This window comes from Sus scrofa, chromosome 9 (assembly GCF_054392235.1).
Source record: "Sus scrofa isolate SSC_HxYL_T2T_F1_AM1 chromosome 9, Sscrofa_HxYL_maternal_Yorkshire_Landrace_v2.0, whole genome shotgun sequence".
NCBI lineage: Eukaryota > Metazoa > Chordata > Mammalia > Artiodactyla > Suidae > Sus > Sus scrofa.
Genome location: NC_139391.1, coordinates 27,139,104 through 27,154,737, shown reverse-complemented (window position 1 = coordinate 27,154,737; position 15,634 = coordinate 27,139,104). Strand labels below are relative to the sequence as shown.

At 46.4% G+C, this 15,634-nt stretch overlaps 1 protein-coding gene across 1 annotated transcript; it reads right to left on the bottom strand.

The window, feature by feature from the left end:
• Nucleotides 1-4,613: 4,613 nt before the first annotated feature.
• Nucleotides 4,614-7,508, bottom strand: LOC100627380 (lysine-specific demethylase 4D-like). The gene is made up of 2 exons (XM_084978343.1): nucleotides 7,414-7,508; nucleotides 4,614-7,139 (listed from the first exon to the last, which is right to left on the bottom strand). The coding sequence occupies exon 2, from the start codon at nucleotides 6,733-6,735 to the stop codon at nucleotides 5,344-5,346; it is 1,392 nt and encodes a 463-aa protein (XP_084834469.1). The 5' UTR covers nucleotides 6,736-7,139; nucleotides 7,414-7,508; the 3' UTR covers nucleotides 4,614-5,343.
• Between the last annotated feature and the right edge of the window lie 8,126 nt (nucleotides 7,509-15,634).

Genomic DNA, 15,634 nt, shown 5'->3' with positions numbered 1-15,634 from the left:
AAAATGTCGTAAAATTACCTCTGCAGTCTTCCTCCAAAAAATGCACAAACCCAAGCCGATCATAAGAAGAGCATCAGGCAAATTCCAGTAGAGGGGAGGAGGGGTGGCAGCTCCTATGTCATGTGCTCAGTTTTTGGTAAATCTAAAAAAAGTAAATGTAAAAATCTAAAAAAAGTCTTTATGAAGTACCTATTCTTCCTACTTTTATTATATTGGCACCTACATGATAAAATATAAACCAGAGAAGGCATCAATAGAAAATATTAGACTGAAAAAACTGTCAAACATAATCAAAACAGTCTGCAATATAGACGAGATGATTCTATGAACCAACATATGACTTAAGTTTTGGAGCGTTTTAAAAAATATTGTATATATTTTATATATCTTTCATATTTTATATATATTATATTATATTATATATATTATAATATAATATATATTTTATATGTGTTATAATATAATATGTTATAATATTATGTATATCTTTGGCCACACTCACAGCATGTGCGAGTTTCAGGTCCAGGGATTGAATCTGCACCACAGCAGTGACCTGCACCACCACTGTGGCAAAGCCAGTACTTAAACTGCTTTGTCACAAGAGAACTTCCTAGCGTCTTTAAAAAATATTTTGAAATTATAAAAGATCAAATGTGCTTACAAAAATCTATAAATTGTGTGTGCAGATTAACAAATACTATAGAGGGAACAGAAGCGGAACCACCACTGGGTCAAGAACGGCAAGCTTGTGCCAATGCCGGGCAGCCTGCCTTGTGCCCTTCCTCCCAGATTTCAGCCTCCTCAACTGACCTGACTCTAACTATTCACACAGCAATTTTGGCGAACATCGTAAAATTAAAACTGTGCCCACTCTTGAAAACTGTGCATAGCTTCATATGAATACAAATGTGCATATGTACTTTAATGTATTTTGCATGTGGTTTTTTCTTCATCATTTATGCTGCTGCACGTAGCTGGACTTTTGGTGCAGGGTATAAAGTATTCAACCACAGAAACTTTCTCCCGTTGATGGGCCTTTGGGTCGTTTCCACTTTGGGTCTCTTACAGACAGCGTTGCCCTGAGACTTCTTGGAGGTGTGTATTGGAGCACACATGTCCAAAAAAGGGATCTCTTGGCCATAGATGTGTAAACTCCAACCTTACATTGCCAGACTGTTTTTCAACAATCTTTGGCCTTTTTAAGTTTTAGCCAATCAGGTGAGGGCAGGGGGCCCTCATAATGACTTTGCATTTACTTGGTTATTGATGAGGGTGAAGAAATTTTTCTGATGTTTGTTGGCTGATTGGATCTGCTCCTTCCTGAAGTGTCTCATCAAGTGTTGTGTCCATTTTTCTGTCTGGTTGACTTTCTGTCTTGGTCGTAGTTCTATGTTCTGCTTATTAGTTCTTTATTGGATATGAGGAATACAATATCTGTTTTCACTTTTTGACTTGTCTTTTACTCTCTCTCTCCTTTTTTTTTTTTTTTTTTTTTGTTCACACCCCTGGCATGGAGAAGTTCCCTGGGCCAGGATCTAATTTGCACCATACCTGGAACCAGAGCCATACCAGTGACAGGCTTGATTCTTAACCTCCTGAGTCACATGGGGACTATGGGAACTCTGTATTCTTTTTTTTTTTTTTTTTTTTTTTAAGGCTGTACTTGCAGCATATGGAAGTACCTCATCCAGGGGCCAAATCTTAGCCACATCTGAAAGCTATGACACAGCTTGGGGCAATGATGGATCCTTAACACACTCAGCCAGGCCAGGGATTGAACTCCCGTCCTCACAGAGACAAGGTCTAGTCATCAACTCCCTCAGCCATACACAGAGCTCCTCCTGAACTGCATTCCTGATATTGTCTGTCCTTATTGATCAGGGGAAATTTCTTTTAAGTATGAGATTAAATAAGTGAAAGCATAAGGAGTACAAGGGGGCAATATTTTCTGAAAAAAAAAATTCCTTCAAAACCTGCAATTTTTTCTTATCCTAGACCCTGGGGGACATCTACTGCCAGAGAAGACATTGTGATATTGCTGAAATAGAGCAAGGGGAACTTCCCTTTCTAAAATTGAAAATAGAGGTATGAGGAGTCACCTCGTGTCAGCAGCTTAAGGATCTGGTATTGTCACTGCTGTGGCTCTGGTTACAGCTACTGCGCGAGTTTGATCTTTGGCCTGGAGAACTTCCACATGCCATGGGTGTGCCCCCAGTGAAAAGAAGAAAAGAAAGAAGGAGAGGAAGGAAGGAAGGAAGAGAGGGAGGGAGGAAGGGAATGGAAATAGGAGCCAGGCTCTCTTCCCAGAGCCTTTTCATAGTTTCCTGATTTCTCTGCATTGCCATTTCCACAAATGGCCTAAATTAATGGACCACCCCCCGCCCCCAAGGTCTCAGTTATCACATTACAGTTGGATCCTTGCTCATCCAAATTCTACTTTGGGTCCAGATGCTCCCGAGGGCTGCTGCCTTCCAGGGGATTCCAGGCTGCTTCCACCTTGTGGCTCCACCATCTCAATACAGGGTTTAATATCCCCCGTTCAGCCAAGCATCTCCCTCCCATCCTCCACTGTGCCCAGAGTCCCTGAGCTCAGGCTCTCAGCTTCAGTTTTCCACAGAATACACAACCACTAAGTCGCCTGCCCTCACCATGTTATGGATGGGAGGTGGGCTTTTGATGCTGCCCAGTCAGAGCTTCAAACAAGCATTGCTTTTTCATCACTGCCTTCAGTTTTAAATGGTGGTTCAAATTCCAGAGTCTTATTCAAATTCTCAGGAGGAAAACTGGGAGGAGGGGAATCGTGGCTTGCTCTCTGAAACATTTCCTTCTGCATCCAAACTTACTCTTTTCAATTTCCAAAATGTATTCTGAGTTTGGCCGTTTCTGTGCATTCCCAGCACTAAAGCCTAAATCTAAGGAACCACCCACTCTCACCTCTATTACTTCGGACTGTTCTACTTCTGCCCCCACGTGGTCCACAGAACAATCACGGTCATTATTTAAATATGCAAATCATAGCATGTCAAGTGCTGTTTGAAACGTCAAATGTATTGCTTTCTATTCGCATCTTGAAAAGAACTCAGGTACTTAACATGAGCTCAAGGTCCTACATACCCTGGTCCCCACCTCTCCCTCCTTCTTGCTCTCTATGCCCCAGACCCAAAGGAGTTTCATTCTGTGCCTGGAAAAACACAATCCGCACATTAGGTCTGTGACACTTGCTGTCTCCTCCAAGGGGAATCAGCTCTGGACCTTCCTCTTTGTCATTTGGGACTGGGAAAGGGCTCCTGCTCGGTGAACCCTTCCCTGACCGCTGGACCAGGCAGGCTTTGAAACCCGCTACAGGCCCATGTGTCCTTAGGCTTCGAAAAGGCCTTTCTTTCCGCCTCCCAGGCCTCCCCTCAGTCTCAAAAGGCTGACTCAAGAGTTAAAGAATGAGAAATCTTGATACAGCTAAAAACTGGTTAAAACATCTCCATAATGTTACGCCCCACCTTAGCCACTGACTAACCTGCTGTTCAGAAGTGATGTCTTCCTTGCTTAATTGCTTCCTTTGACTAAGGATCACTTTCTGATTAGGGTTGTATTGCCTGCCTAGTGCTTCCTTTTCCTTTGCAGCGCTCCCTAATGCCCACTTTTCAGTGTGAGCAAACCGCTGCAAACAGACGGTCAAGGGAGATAACCACAGAGACCACCGGAAACTGTCCCCAGACCACCTGACTCCGGCCTTGATAATGCTGAAATTATCGATGGTGGGAGGCACCCTAATCCTTATCAAGACCCTGTTTTTTCAAGCTCAACCTGTAAGACCCCTGACGATCCCCTTCAAGGGAGGACACAGTTGTAACGCACTAGCCGGCGGTGCCTTCCTTTGCCTGGAAAGGCAATAAAGCTGTTTGGTGGCTTCACCCACATCTCTGTGCCGAAGACTGAAATAGTGCCGGTGTACAGAGGCTGGGTTTCGGCTACGTTTCTTGCCCATTCTGCTCCATCATCCCATCCCCTTTACTTTCTTCACAGCTCATGTTACCAACGGACATCATCTTGTTCATGTACATGCGGGCTTGTTTCCTGGGATGACTCCATGGCTTAACCATGTGAAATACACACGCAGCTTTGAAAAGGCCATAGACACATGGACAGGAGATTTTCAGATGGTGGCTCTCTTTGACCTATGTGTGCTCATCTCTCCCAGCAGCATGGGTCACTCAAGGACCAGGCGATGTCCAAGTCAGCCTTCTGATATGGCTCCGAACCACATCCCCCAACCAAGCTAGCCACCCAGAACCCAACAACCATCCCCCAAACTCACTCGCCAACACTGCAGAATGTAACCAGCTCATAAAAATAAGCTCTGATTGAAATGTTTGGATATAAGGATTGAGAAAAGTGCAGGAAAAAAGTTCCCTGTTGGCTCAGGGGGGTTAAGGATGTGGCGATGTCACTGCAGTGGTTCCTGCTATGGCACCAATTTAATCCCTGACCTGGGAACGTCCTAGACCACTGGCCCAGGGCCCCCTCCCACCCACACACACACACACAAAAAAAACACTGCAGAAAAGAAGCACCGTCTCTCAAAGGATTGAATGAACAACAGGAGAGGAAACATCGGCTTTGAACATTCCAGCTACGTTTAATATCCTTGTGAACAAATCCTGGCAGAGAACACATTGTCAGCACACCAAGGACTCAGGAAGGTGATGCTCGGGTCTGAGCCACCACAAACCTAATGGGAAGAAGGGCTAGTTTGGCAAGAAGAGGGGCAAGGGGAGGGGGAAGAGGAAAAGGAGAGAGACTGGAGGGCAGCCAAGGCCCAGGATGCTTCAGAAGCTCAGCAGCATCCAGAGGTGGCCCACAGGATGGGAGTCTGAGGTAGACGGGGCTCTGGGAGCCTCAGCAGGACCTAGTTTGCGGAGACACTAGCGTGTCCAGTGGATGAAATCTGTCAGGGGGTGACGCGCAGGTGTTAGCAGATTCCCAAAAAAGTCCGGGAGGAAGAATAAACTTTGGAGAATCTGGTAAAGACCATGGAGCCAGTACCACCAGCGGCCACACAGGAGGGCCTTTCATGCGAGACCAGGGACCTGCAAATACCCAAAGCTCTGACGTGGACATGGGGCCAGTCTCAAAGATCCTCCACACACAAGAGCAGTGGAGCCCAAAGGCATCGTTAGGCTTAGGGGACAGGGGCACAGCAGTGCCCAGAAGCCTCAGCAGGATGCTGGAGCCCAGGGCTAAGAGGGACTGGGCTGTCCATCAAGGGTCCAACCGCAGGCAGGGGTTGAGGCTTGAGGCCCCAGCTGTGTCTTGGGAGAGGCACCTCTTAGCCTGGGCCTGGACTGTTCACTCCTGAGTGCCCTGTTCCCGAGGACGACGATTTGAAACATGCCGGCCACTTAGACGGAGATCAGGGGTGGCTGGGCATGGGGTTGGCCACCGGGTGGATCTGGGCTTCCTGGAGCTGCGAGCAGCAGAAGCCTCGAGCTGGGCAGCGGAGGAGGAACGCCGGACTCGTGCAGGGCTTGAGGACACAGAACGCACAGGGGCTGGGCGGCAGGTCCCACCACCCGCAGACCCTGGACGACGGTGGCGTGAGGCCGCACGAGGCGGGCAGTACCTTGGGCGGAAAGCAGCCCCCCCAGGCTCACGGACCTCCCTCCAGGCACTCAACTCCAGGCTGCCAGGCGAGGACAGGTGCTCCGTGTGTTCCAGCGCCACCCGATCCTGGCCCCGTTTCCACAGCTCATAGCGCTCGGGTTGCAGGATGCGCACGAACGCGTCCATGGAGAACACCACCCGCGCCTCCCCGCAGCTGCACTGCGACGCCACTTTGCCATAATCGACCCAGCGCGGGGTGGCGAAATTGATGGCTTCGGCGCAGTTGAAGCCGTGGTTGAAGCCCGAGTGGTAGCCATAGGGAAACGTCACCATGAACTCGCCCGCCTCCTGCGTGACGCGGCCAAAGGGGATGCCCTGGGCCTTGAGGACCGTGGGCGAGATGAGCGCCACCTTGTGTCTCAGGAAGGCCTCGCAGCCCCGCGCGGGGCCAGGGAACAGCTCCCTGGCCAGGCGTTCCAGGCGCCGGCCATGCGCAGGGGGCACCGCGTACCACGTCTTGGGCTCCCCGAAGTGCAGGAAGTTGAGGCTGTAAAGGTCCATGTCCTCCGTGTGCCAGGCGAAGCCGGTCTTCCACATGCCGAAGTACAGGTACGGGCTGTTGACGCCGTCGATGGCCACTCCGCACTCCTGCTCCAGCAGGTCCTGGATGGTGCCCAGGTGGCGCAGGTTCCACTGCTTCGTGTTCTCATCGAACAACGAGCCACTGACATCGGCGCCGTAGATGGGGGATCCGTACAGGCGCGTTTTCCAGTATGTTTGCTCCAGGTCCTCAAAATCCAAGTGTGGTGGAGCTTGATATTTTACAGTATGTGCGAGGTGGTGATACTGGCTCACAGTCATGGCTCTCTTCTTTCTGTGGTACTGAGTAAACACACCTGCCTCCCCAAAGGCTACCTGCTGGAGAGGGGCAGCTATTACGATGTCACTGATATCCTCATAAGTCTGTCTGGCTTTCCATCCTTTGGGGGGAATTACCTTGGCCAGGCCAGCGTGGTGTGCCCCTTGCGATTCCATGTAAGCGATATATTGGCTGAAGTCTTCAAATTCTTCCAGGGTTGGGTAGAAGGTCATAATGGCACAGCCTGGGTTCTGGACCCCACAGGGCCTGGACGTCATGGCTGTGATCCCACAAGCACCGGACTCTAAGGCCTCAGGTAGGCGCCAGAGCCCCGGATGCTGAGGAGTGACGTCTGCCCTACACTTCCTTTACTTCAGCAAAGCTTTGCTGGGTCTGTGAAGCAGTCGCTGGGACTTGAACTTGTGCAGGCAGGAGCTGGTCTCTTTTCCAGCCTGTCACGTTACCGTTACCGGGACTCCTCTCTGGTCAGCACTCTGTGCCCCAAGAAAATGGAGTGTTTCCCCGGTGGAGACGGCTCTCTGGGCTGGGATCTGCCTCAGCCTGCAGCTCTGAGAGGTTCCTTCCTGGCAGGTGGAAGGGCTGTGAGTACCTCGGAGGCCTCTCTTGATTGTCAGGCCTCACTGGAACAGAAGGTCTCTTCGTGGAGGGGTCCCAGCCAAACCTCAAGAAAAGAATACAGACTATTTGAGAATAAGCGGATGACAAAAGAAACACTGACTTCACATCAAGTGAAAGAAAATTAGTACAGCAACGTCAACTTTCAAATGCGAAGTAAGGGCACAATGTACGCATTTCCATAGCAAGGTAATTGTTAGGGCGAGTGTGTGTATATATACACAGAACTCCAGTCCCTTTTGAAAACCTGTGAGGGAAAAAAAAAAAAAAAACCAACTCTTTTGCTCACAAGCACAAATAGCAGAAAGAAAGTCACCTACCTCCTTGCAACCGAATCCTGGTACGAGTGGAGAATCCTGATGCGAGTGGAGAACCCAGAGAGACAAAGTCCTCTTGGCAGCAGGCCTCTGAATGCAGACCATGTCCTGATGGCTCTGCCTTTATACCTGAGCAGTGATTTGATTTCATCGGCACTAATCAAGAGGAATCACGTGACCAGCATTCTGATTGGTCAGCGCTGCCCTTTGTGTGTTTAAACCAATCTTTAACTGATTATTAGCTGATTGATTGATTGGTTGGTTCATTGATTTTTGTGTTTTTAGGTCCACACCCGTGGCATATGCAAGTTCCCAGGCCAGGGGTCGAATAGGAGGTGTGGCTGCTGGCCTATGCCACAGCCATAGCAATACAGGATTGAGCTGAGTCTGTGACCTACCCTCTGGTCATGGCAATGCCAGATCCTTGATCCGATGATCATGGACACCAGGGATAGAACCCAGGGCCCCATGGATTCTAATCGGGTTCATTACTGCTGAGTCAGGATGGGAACTCCCTTTTTAAGCCAATCTTCAAGCCAAGTAAGAGGTTGAAAAAAAAAAAAAAAAAAAAAAAAGGAGTGGGAAAACCCAGCCATGAAGATATTAAACAAAAGAATTCTGGTCTAGCCGCAATTAATATCCAATGTATTTATAAGAGACAACAAGGACACCTTTGGTTGTCATAAAGCAAAACTCACCTGGAAATATCACGCACTGTAGACCCCTGGTCACGTAGCCCTGAGACATAGAACGCCAAGACTGAGAATGATAAGGAAAAGCTGGCATATTTATAATCATAGTGGAAAGTCTTTAAAAAAAAAAACCAAAAAACAAAAAAAAAACAGGAGTTCCCACCTTGGCGCAGTGGTTAACGAATCCGACTGGGAACCATGAGGTTTCGGGTTTGATCCCTGGCCTGGCTCAGTGGGTTGACGATCTGGCGTTGCCGTGAGCTGTGGTGAAGGTTGCAGACACGGTTCAGATCACAGATTGTTGGGGCTGTGGCCTAGGCTGGCAGCTACAGCTCCGATTGGACCCCTGGCCTGGGAACCTCCATATGCCATGGGTGTGGCCCTAAAAGCCAAAAAAGAAAAAAGAAGAAGAAAGAAAGAAAAGAAAAGAAAACCAGAAATCTGATACTCCATATGCCATGGGTGTGGCCCTAAGAGAAAAAAGAAAAAGAAAGAAAGAAAAGAAAAGAAAACCAGAAATCTGATACTTACAAAACGAAAGAAAAAAACAGCTATACTGATCAAGGAAATAAAGTTTCTAGGACCTGAGCAGGAAATATACAGCATGATCCTGGAGCCTCCTGGAGAACTTGAACTTAGGGACCCATTTGATGTGACAGGGGCACATCAAAGGGGCAAGGGAACCAGAGGAAACAGCTCCCAGTGGCCAAAGCCGAAACAATTTCAACGACCAAACAATGAAAATAGTGTTGCATTAGAACCCAAAGTATACAAGCGATATCTAAGAACTCATACTGACATAATCAAATCACTGGCAATTGACAAGAGATCATCTCTTCTGCAGAAGATTCCAAATAAATGACATCCTTCTCCTCCCTAAAGGAAGAGAGTGTGACACCCTGCTCCCTGGTGAGAGTGGCAAGTGGGGGGGGGGGGAAGGGAGGGGGAGGAAGGGTCTAGAAGAGGAGCCTGCCAAACTGCTCTTTCAGCCAGGTCAACATCAGGAGTCAAACGATGTGGGTAGTACAGGTCCTTGATATGACGTGATGAAAATGTCATAAAATTACCTCTGCAGTCTTCCTCCAAAAAATACACAAACCCAAGCCGATCATAAGAAGAGCATCAGGCAAATTCCAGTAGAGGGGTGTCCTTCAACACACCTGACCCATATTCCCCCAAACTGTCATATGTGGGAGTATAAACATTGTGTCCAAGACAAGGACAGTCTGAGGATCTGTTACAGCCAAGAGGGACCTAAGGAGGCATAAAAACGAAATGTAGTTTGGTATTTGGGATGAGGTCTTGGAACTGAAAAAGGACATTGGGTAAATAGTGAGGAAATCTGAACAATTTAGAGCCATTAGTAAACAAGAACCCGCTGATATTGGTTCAGTGAGTTGTGACACAGGTACCATTGGAATTAAGATGTTCATCTTAGGGACAACTATGAGTGGAAACTCCCCGAACTATGTGCTCACTTTCTTGTGAATCTAGAACTGTCCTTAAAAATTAGGTATTATTAAATAGAATAAAATAATTAACAAATAGAGAAGGCATCAGGAAACAATATTAGAATGAAAACATTTGAAATGTCATCCAAACAGTATTTTTTTTCCTTTTAGGGCCGCACTAGCAGCATGTGGAAGTTCCCAGGCTAGGGGCAGAATCTGAGCTGCAGCTGCTGACTACACCACAGCCACAACAACACCAGATCTGAGCCATGTCTGTGACATAAGCCAGAGCTTGCAGCAACGCTTGATCCTTAACCCACTGAGAAAGGCCAGGGATCAAACCCATAACCTCATGCATACTAGCCCGGTTCTTAACCCACAGAGTCACAATGAGAATTTCCTCAAAACAGTACTTTGGATGAGATTGTGGAACTAGATAAAGGACACTGGGGGAAAAGTAATGAAATGTGACCAAATTATAGCCATTAGTAAACAAGAATATATTGATATTCATCATGAATATCAGTTTAATATGCTAATGGTAATAAATGTACCATAAGAATTAAGTTGTCAGTAATAGGGAGAAATGTGAGTGGTTTGGGAACACTGGAATTAAAGGCTCAATTTTTCATAAATCTAAGACAAGTCCTTAATGAGTAGGTATTGTATATTTAATAAAATAATAAACCAGAGAAGGCATCAGTAAAAAATATTAGACTGGAAAAAATTTCAAGCATAATCCAAACAGTTTACAATATAAACCAGATGATTCTATGAACCCCCATATGACAATTTCCAGAGCGTTTTTAAAATATTACATATATGTATATATACATATATGTCTATATGTGTCTCTTTGGCCACACCCACAGCCTGTGCAAGTTCCAGGGCCCGGGATTGAACCTGCACCATGGCAGTGACCTGCACCACCGCTGTGGCAAAGCCTCTACTTAACCTGCTATGCCGCAAGAGAACTTCCTAGCGTCTTTAAAAAAATATTTTGAAATTATAAAAGATCAGGTGCTTATAGAAATCTAGAAAGTGTGTGTGCAGATTAACAAATAACTATAGAGGGAACAGAAATGAAATGACCGTCAGTGCCGGGCAGCCTGCCTTGTGCCCTTCCTCCCAGATTTCAGCCTCCTCAACTGACCTGACTCTAACTATTCACATAGTAATTTTGGCGAACATTGTAAAATTAAAACTGTGCCCACTCTTGAAAACTGTGCATAACGTCATATGAATACAAATGTGCATATGTACTTTAATGTATTTTGTGTGTGGTTTTTTTCTTCATCATTTATGCTGCTGCACGTAGCTGGACTTTTGGTGCAGGGTATAAAGTATTCAACCACAGAAACTTTCTCCCGTTGGTGGGGCTTTGGGTCGTTTCCACTTTGGGCCTCTTACAGACAGCGTTGCCCTGAGACTTCTTGGAGGTGTGTATTGGAGCACACGTGTCCAAAAAAGGGATCTCTTGGCCATAGATGTGTAAACTCCAACCTTACATTGCCAGACTGTTTTTCAACAATCTACCAATTTACACACTCACTAGTTGCATAAGAGGGTGCTCATTGCCCTTCACTTTGGCAAACCTATGGCCTTTTCGGTTTTAGCCAATCAGGTGAGAGCATGGGGGACCTGGTAATGACTTGCATATACTTGGCTGCTAATGAGGGGGAACAAATGTTTCCGATATTTGCTGGCTGATTGGATCTGCTCCTTCCTGAAGTGCCTCATCAAGTGTTTTGTCTGTTTTTCTGTCTGGTTGACTTTCTGTCTTGGTCGTAGTTCTATGTTCTGCTTATTAGTTCTTTACTGGATATGAGGCATATGATTACTGTTTTCGCTCTTTGATTTATCTTCTCACTCTCTTCCTCTTTTGCTCTTTTATTATTTATTTATTTATTTATTTATTTTTTGGCATGGGGAAGTTCCCTGGGCCAGGGATCTAACTTGCACCATAGCTATAACCAGAGCCGCACCAGTGACAAGCTAGATCCTTAACCAGACGAGCCACATGAGGGTTATGGGAACTCTGAATTCTTTGTTATTTTTTTTTTAAGGCTGCAACTGCAGCGTATGGGAGTTTCCAGGCCAGGGGTTGAATCCAAGCCACATCTGAGACCTACAGAGCAACTTGGGGCAACGCTAGACCCTTAACACACCAGGTCAGGGATTGAACTCACATCCTCATGGACACTGCGTTGTTGGATCTTTAACCTGCTGAGCCACAAAGGGAACTCCTCCTGAACTGCATTCTTGATAGTACTTGTCCTTATTGAGCAGGGGAAATTTTTTTTAAGTATGAGAGTGGTTGAATAAGCATAAGGAGTACAAGGCGGCAATATTTTCTGAAATGTTTTTTTCCTTCAAAATCCCAATTTTTTTCCTGGACTTTGGGGGACCTCTATCTGCCAGAAGACATTGTGATATTTCTAAAATAGAACAAGGAGAATTCCAGTTTCTAAAATTGAAAAGAGGGAGATGAGGGGTCACCTCCTGGCTCAGCAGGTTAAGGATCCCGTGTTGGCACTGCTGTGGTTCTGGTTACAGCTGTGGTGCGGGTTTTGATTCCTGGCTCAGAAGCTTCTGCATGCTGTGGTTGTACCCTCCAATAAAAAGAAGCAAAAAAAGAAAGAAAGAAAATGGGAATAAGAATCAGGCTACTGTATTCACAGAGCCTTTTCACAGTTCCCTTTTTTCTCTGCATTGCCATATCAATGGACCTAAATTAAAGGACCAAAGCTCCTCAAGATTTCAGTTATCACATAACAATTGACTCTTCGCTCATATAAACTTTACTAGAGTCCAGATACTCCTTAGGGCTGCTGACTTCCAAGGTGCTGAGACCAGCTCAGCAGGTTAGGGCTGAAGAACAGGTGCTTAAGGGAAAAAGTTAACATAAAACAAGACACAGAGATGGAGTTCCCATTGTGGTGCAGTGGTTGAAGAACCCGACTAAGAACCATGAGGTTGTGGGTTCGATCCCTGATCTTGCTCAGTGGGTTAAGGATCCGGCATTGCCGTGAGCTGTGGTATAGGTTGCAGACGCAGCTCGGATCCAGAGTTGCTGTGGCTCTGCCGTAGGCCGGTGGCTATGGAGCCCCTAGCCTGAGAACCTCCATATGCCACAGGAGTGGCCCTAGAAAAGTCAAAAAGACCAACAACAACAAAAAAGACACAGAGACATTTATCTTAGTTAAAGGTGGGAACCAGGGGACTCAAGGTCTCAGGGACCAAGAGCACAGCCTCGAGAAACCACACTGCTTTTACTGTGCTCGTTAGGATTATATCAAGTGAGAAGAGGGTTGAAGGTTCAGGATATAGGTTTTTTTAAATTATTTTTAAAGTCACATAGCCGGTAGCTGATTAAGCTTTTTTTTTTTTTTTTTTTTTTTTTTTTTTTTTTTTTTGCCTTTTCTAGGGCCGCTTCCGCGGCATATGGAGGTTCCCAGGCTAGGGGTCCAATCGGAGCTGTAGCCTCCGGTCTACACCAGAGCCACAGCAACACGGGATCCGAGCCACGTCTGCAAACTACACCACAGCTCACAGCTATGCTAGAGCCTTAGCCCACTGAGCAAGGCCAGGGATCAAACCCACAACCTCATGATTCCAAGTCAGATTTGTTAACCACTGCGCCACGACTTGATTAAGCTTTTATTCTGATCTTTAGGCATTTAACAATCATTAGCATTGAGGAAGCTTGATGTCAGCTATCTATGCATAGCATTCTAGAGAATCACCATTGTGTTTCTGCAGACAGCATGCCTATCTGCCTCGACCAGGGTGCCTAGGTTTGCACCTTTGTTCTCCTTGCTAATGCATATTCTGCTAACCACCCCTCATAAACCCCTTGGGGCCATGAGACTCATTTTCCTCTTACTCTTTAGAGGACATATGCTATACAAATGGTGTGCCAATCTGCACAGGTCCTGCGTGCCTAGACCAACACATTCTGTCCTCATTCAGCTGACCATATGAATAACTTATGCCTTTAGGTCTTTGTTCTTAAGCTTAAATCATTTATCAGCACTGAGACTGTTTTTCATGCAGGAATATGGGGTAAAGCAAAGCAGGACAAGAAGGAATTTTCAGCATAGAAAACAGAAGCAAAGAAGCTAAGAAAATATTGTAAAAATATGTCTCGAGACACAAGGGATTCCAGGCTGCTTCCACCTTGTGGCTCCCCTATCTCAATACAGGGTTTAATATCCCCCGTTCAGCCAAGCATCTCCCTCCCATCCTCCACTGTGCCCAGAGTCCCTGAGCTCAGGCTCTCAGCTTCAGTTTTCCAAAGAACGCACAACCACAAATTTGCCCAACCGCCTGGCAGTATGGATGGGATGTAGGCTCTTGCTGCTCCCCAATCAGAGCTTCAAACAAGCATTGCTTTTTTCATGACTTCTGCCTTCAGTTTTACATGATGCTTCAAATTCCAGAGTTTTACTGAAATTCTCAGGAGGAAAGCTGGGAGGAGGAGAATCGTGGCTTGCTCTCTGAAACATTTCCTTCTGCATCCAAACTACTCTTTTCAATTTCTAAAATGTATTCTGAGTTTGGCCATGTCTGTACATTCCCAACACTAAAGCCTAATCTAAGTAACCACCCACTCGCACCTGTATCACTTAGAGGTTCTACTTCTCCTGCCCCACATGGTCCACAGAATAACCAAGGTGATTATTTAAATAGGCAAAGCATAGCCTGGCAAGTGCTGTTTGAAATGTCTCATTTCACTTTGAAAAAACTCAAATACTTAACATGGGCTCCAAGGTCCTACATACCCTGGACCCAACCTCTCCCTTCCTTCTTCCTCTCTATGCCCCAGACACAAAAGAGCTGTTTGCCCTCTCCCTGGAGAAACAAAACTGCAAGTTCCACATTAGGTTACACTGATGTCTTCTCCAAGAGAAAGGCAGCTCTAGACATTTTTCCTTGGCATTTGGAACTAGGAAAGGGCCCTGCTCTATGAAGCCTTGCTGACCACTGTGGAAAGTAACATAATGTCTTTTATACATATATTTTTTTTTGTCTTTTCTTTTTTTTTTTTTTTTGCCTTTTTCTAGGGCTGCTTCCCATGGCATATGGAGGTTCCCAGGCTAGCGGTCTAATCGGAGCTACAGCTGCCAGCCTACACCACAGCCACAGAAACTCGGGATCTGAGCTACACCTGCAACCTACACCACAGCTCATGGCAACACCGGATCCTTAACCCACTGAGCAAGGCCAGGGATCGAACCGGCAACCTCTAGGTTCCTAGTCAGATCCTTTAACCACTGCGCCACAACGGGAACTCTACACAATGGATTTTCTATCAAAGAAAATCTTGGTTACTCCATTTTGCCCCGGTTTCAGCGGAAATGCCCCTGCGACCCCATTTCTGTTTACCTCTTGTCCCAGCAACAATTTGTTTCATTTAGCCAACCTGGAAGAATGTGCGCCCTGACCTGACCAATGGGAAGGGAACAGGTAAATCACGAGCATTTAGGGATACATAGGGGAGGGTCTTTTGTTCAGCATGCATGTGCTTTTTGGAGTACCCGCGCCCTTCTGCAGAAGTACAGTTGAGATTGCTTGTTGTCCACGTGTCTCATTTTCCTACACTGGTGCCCCAAGACAGAGTTATCTTAATTGCCAACACCACTGAACCAGGCTGGTTCCTGCTTATTCTGCTCCATCATCCCATCCCCTTTACTTTCTTCACAGCTCATGTTACCAACGGACATCATCTTGTTCATGTACATGCGGGCTTGTTTCCTGGGATGACTCCATGGCTTAACCATGTGAAATACACACGCAGCTTTGAAAAGGCCATAGACACATGGACAGGAGATTTTCAGATGGTGGCTCTCTTTGACCAGCAGCATGGGTCACTCAAGGACCAGGCGATGTCCAAGTCAGCCTTCTGATAAGGCTCCAAACCACATCCCCCAACCAAGCTAGCCACCCAGAACCCAACAACCATCCCCCAAACTCACTCGCCAACACTGCAGAATGTAACCAGCTCATAAAAATAAGCTCTGATTGAAATGTTTGGATATAAGGATTGAGAAAAGTGCAGAAAAAAAGTTCCCTGTTGGC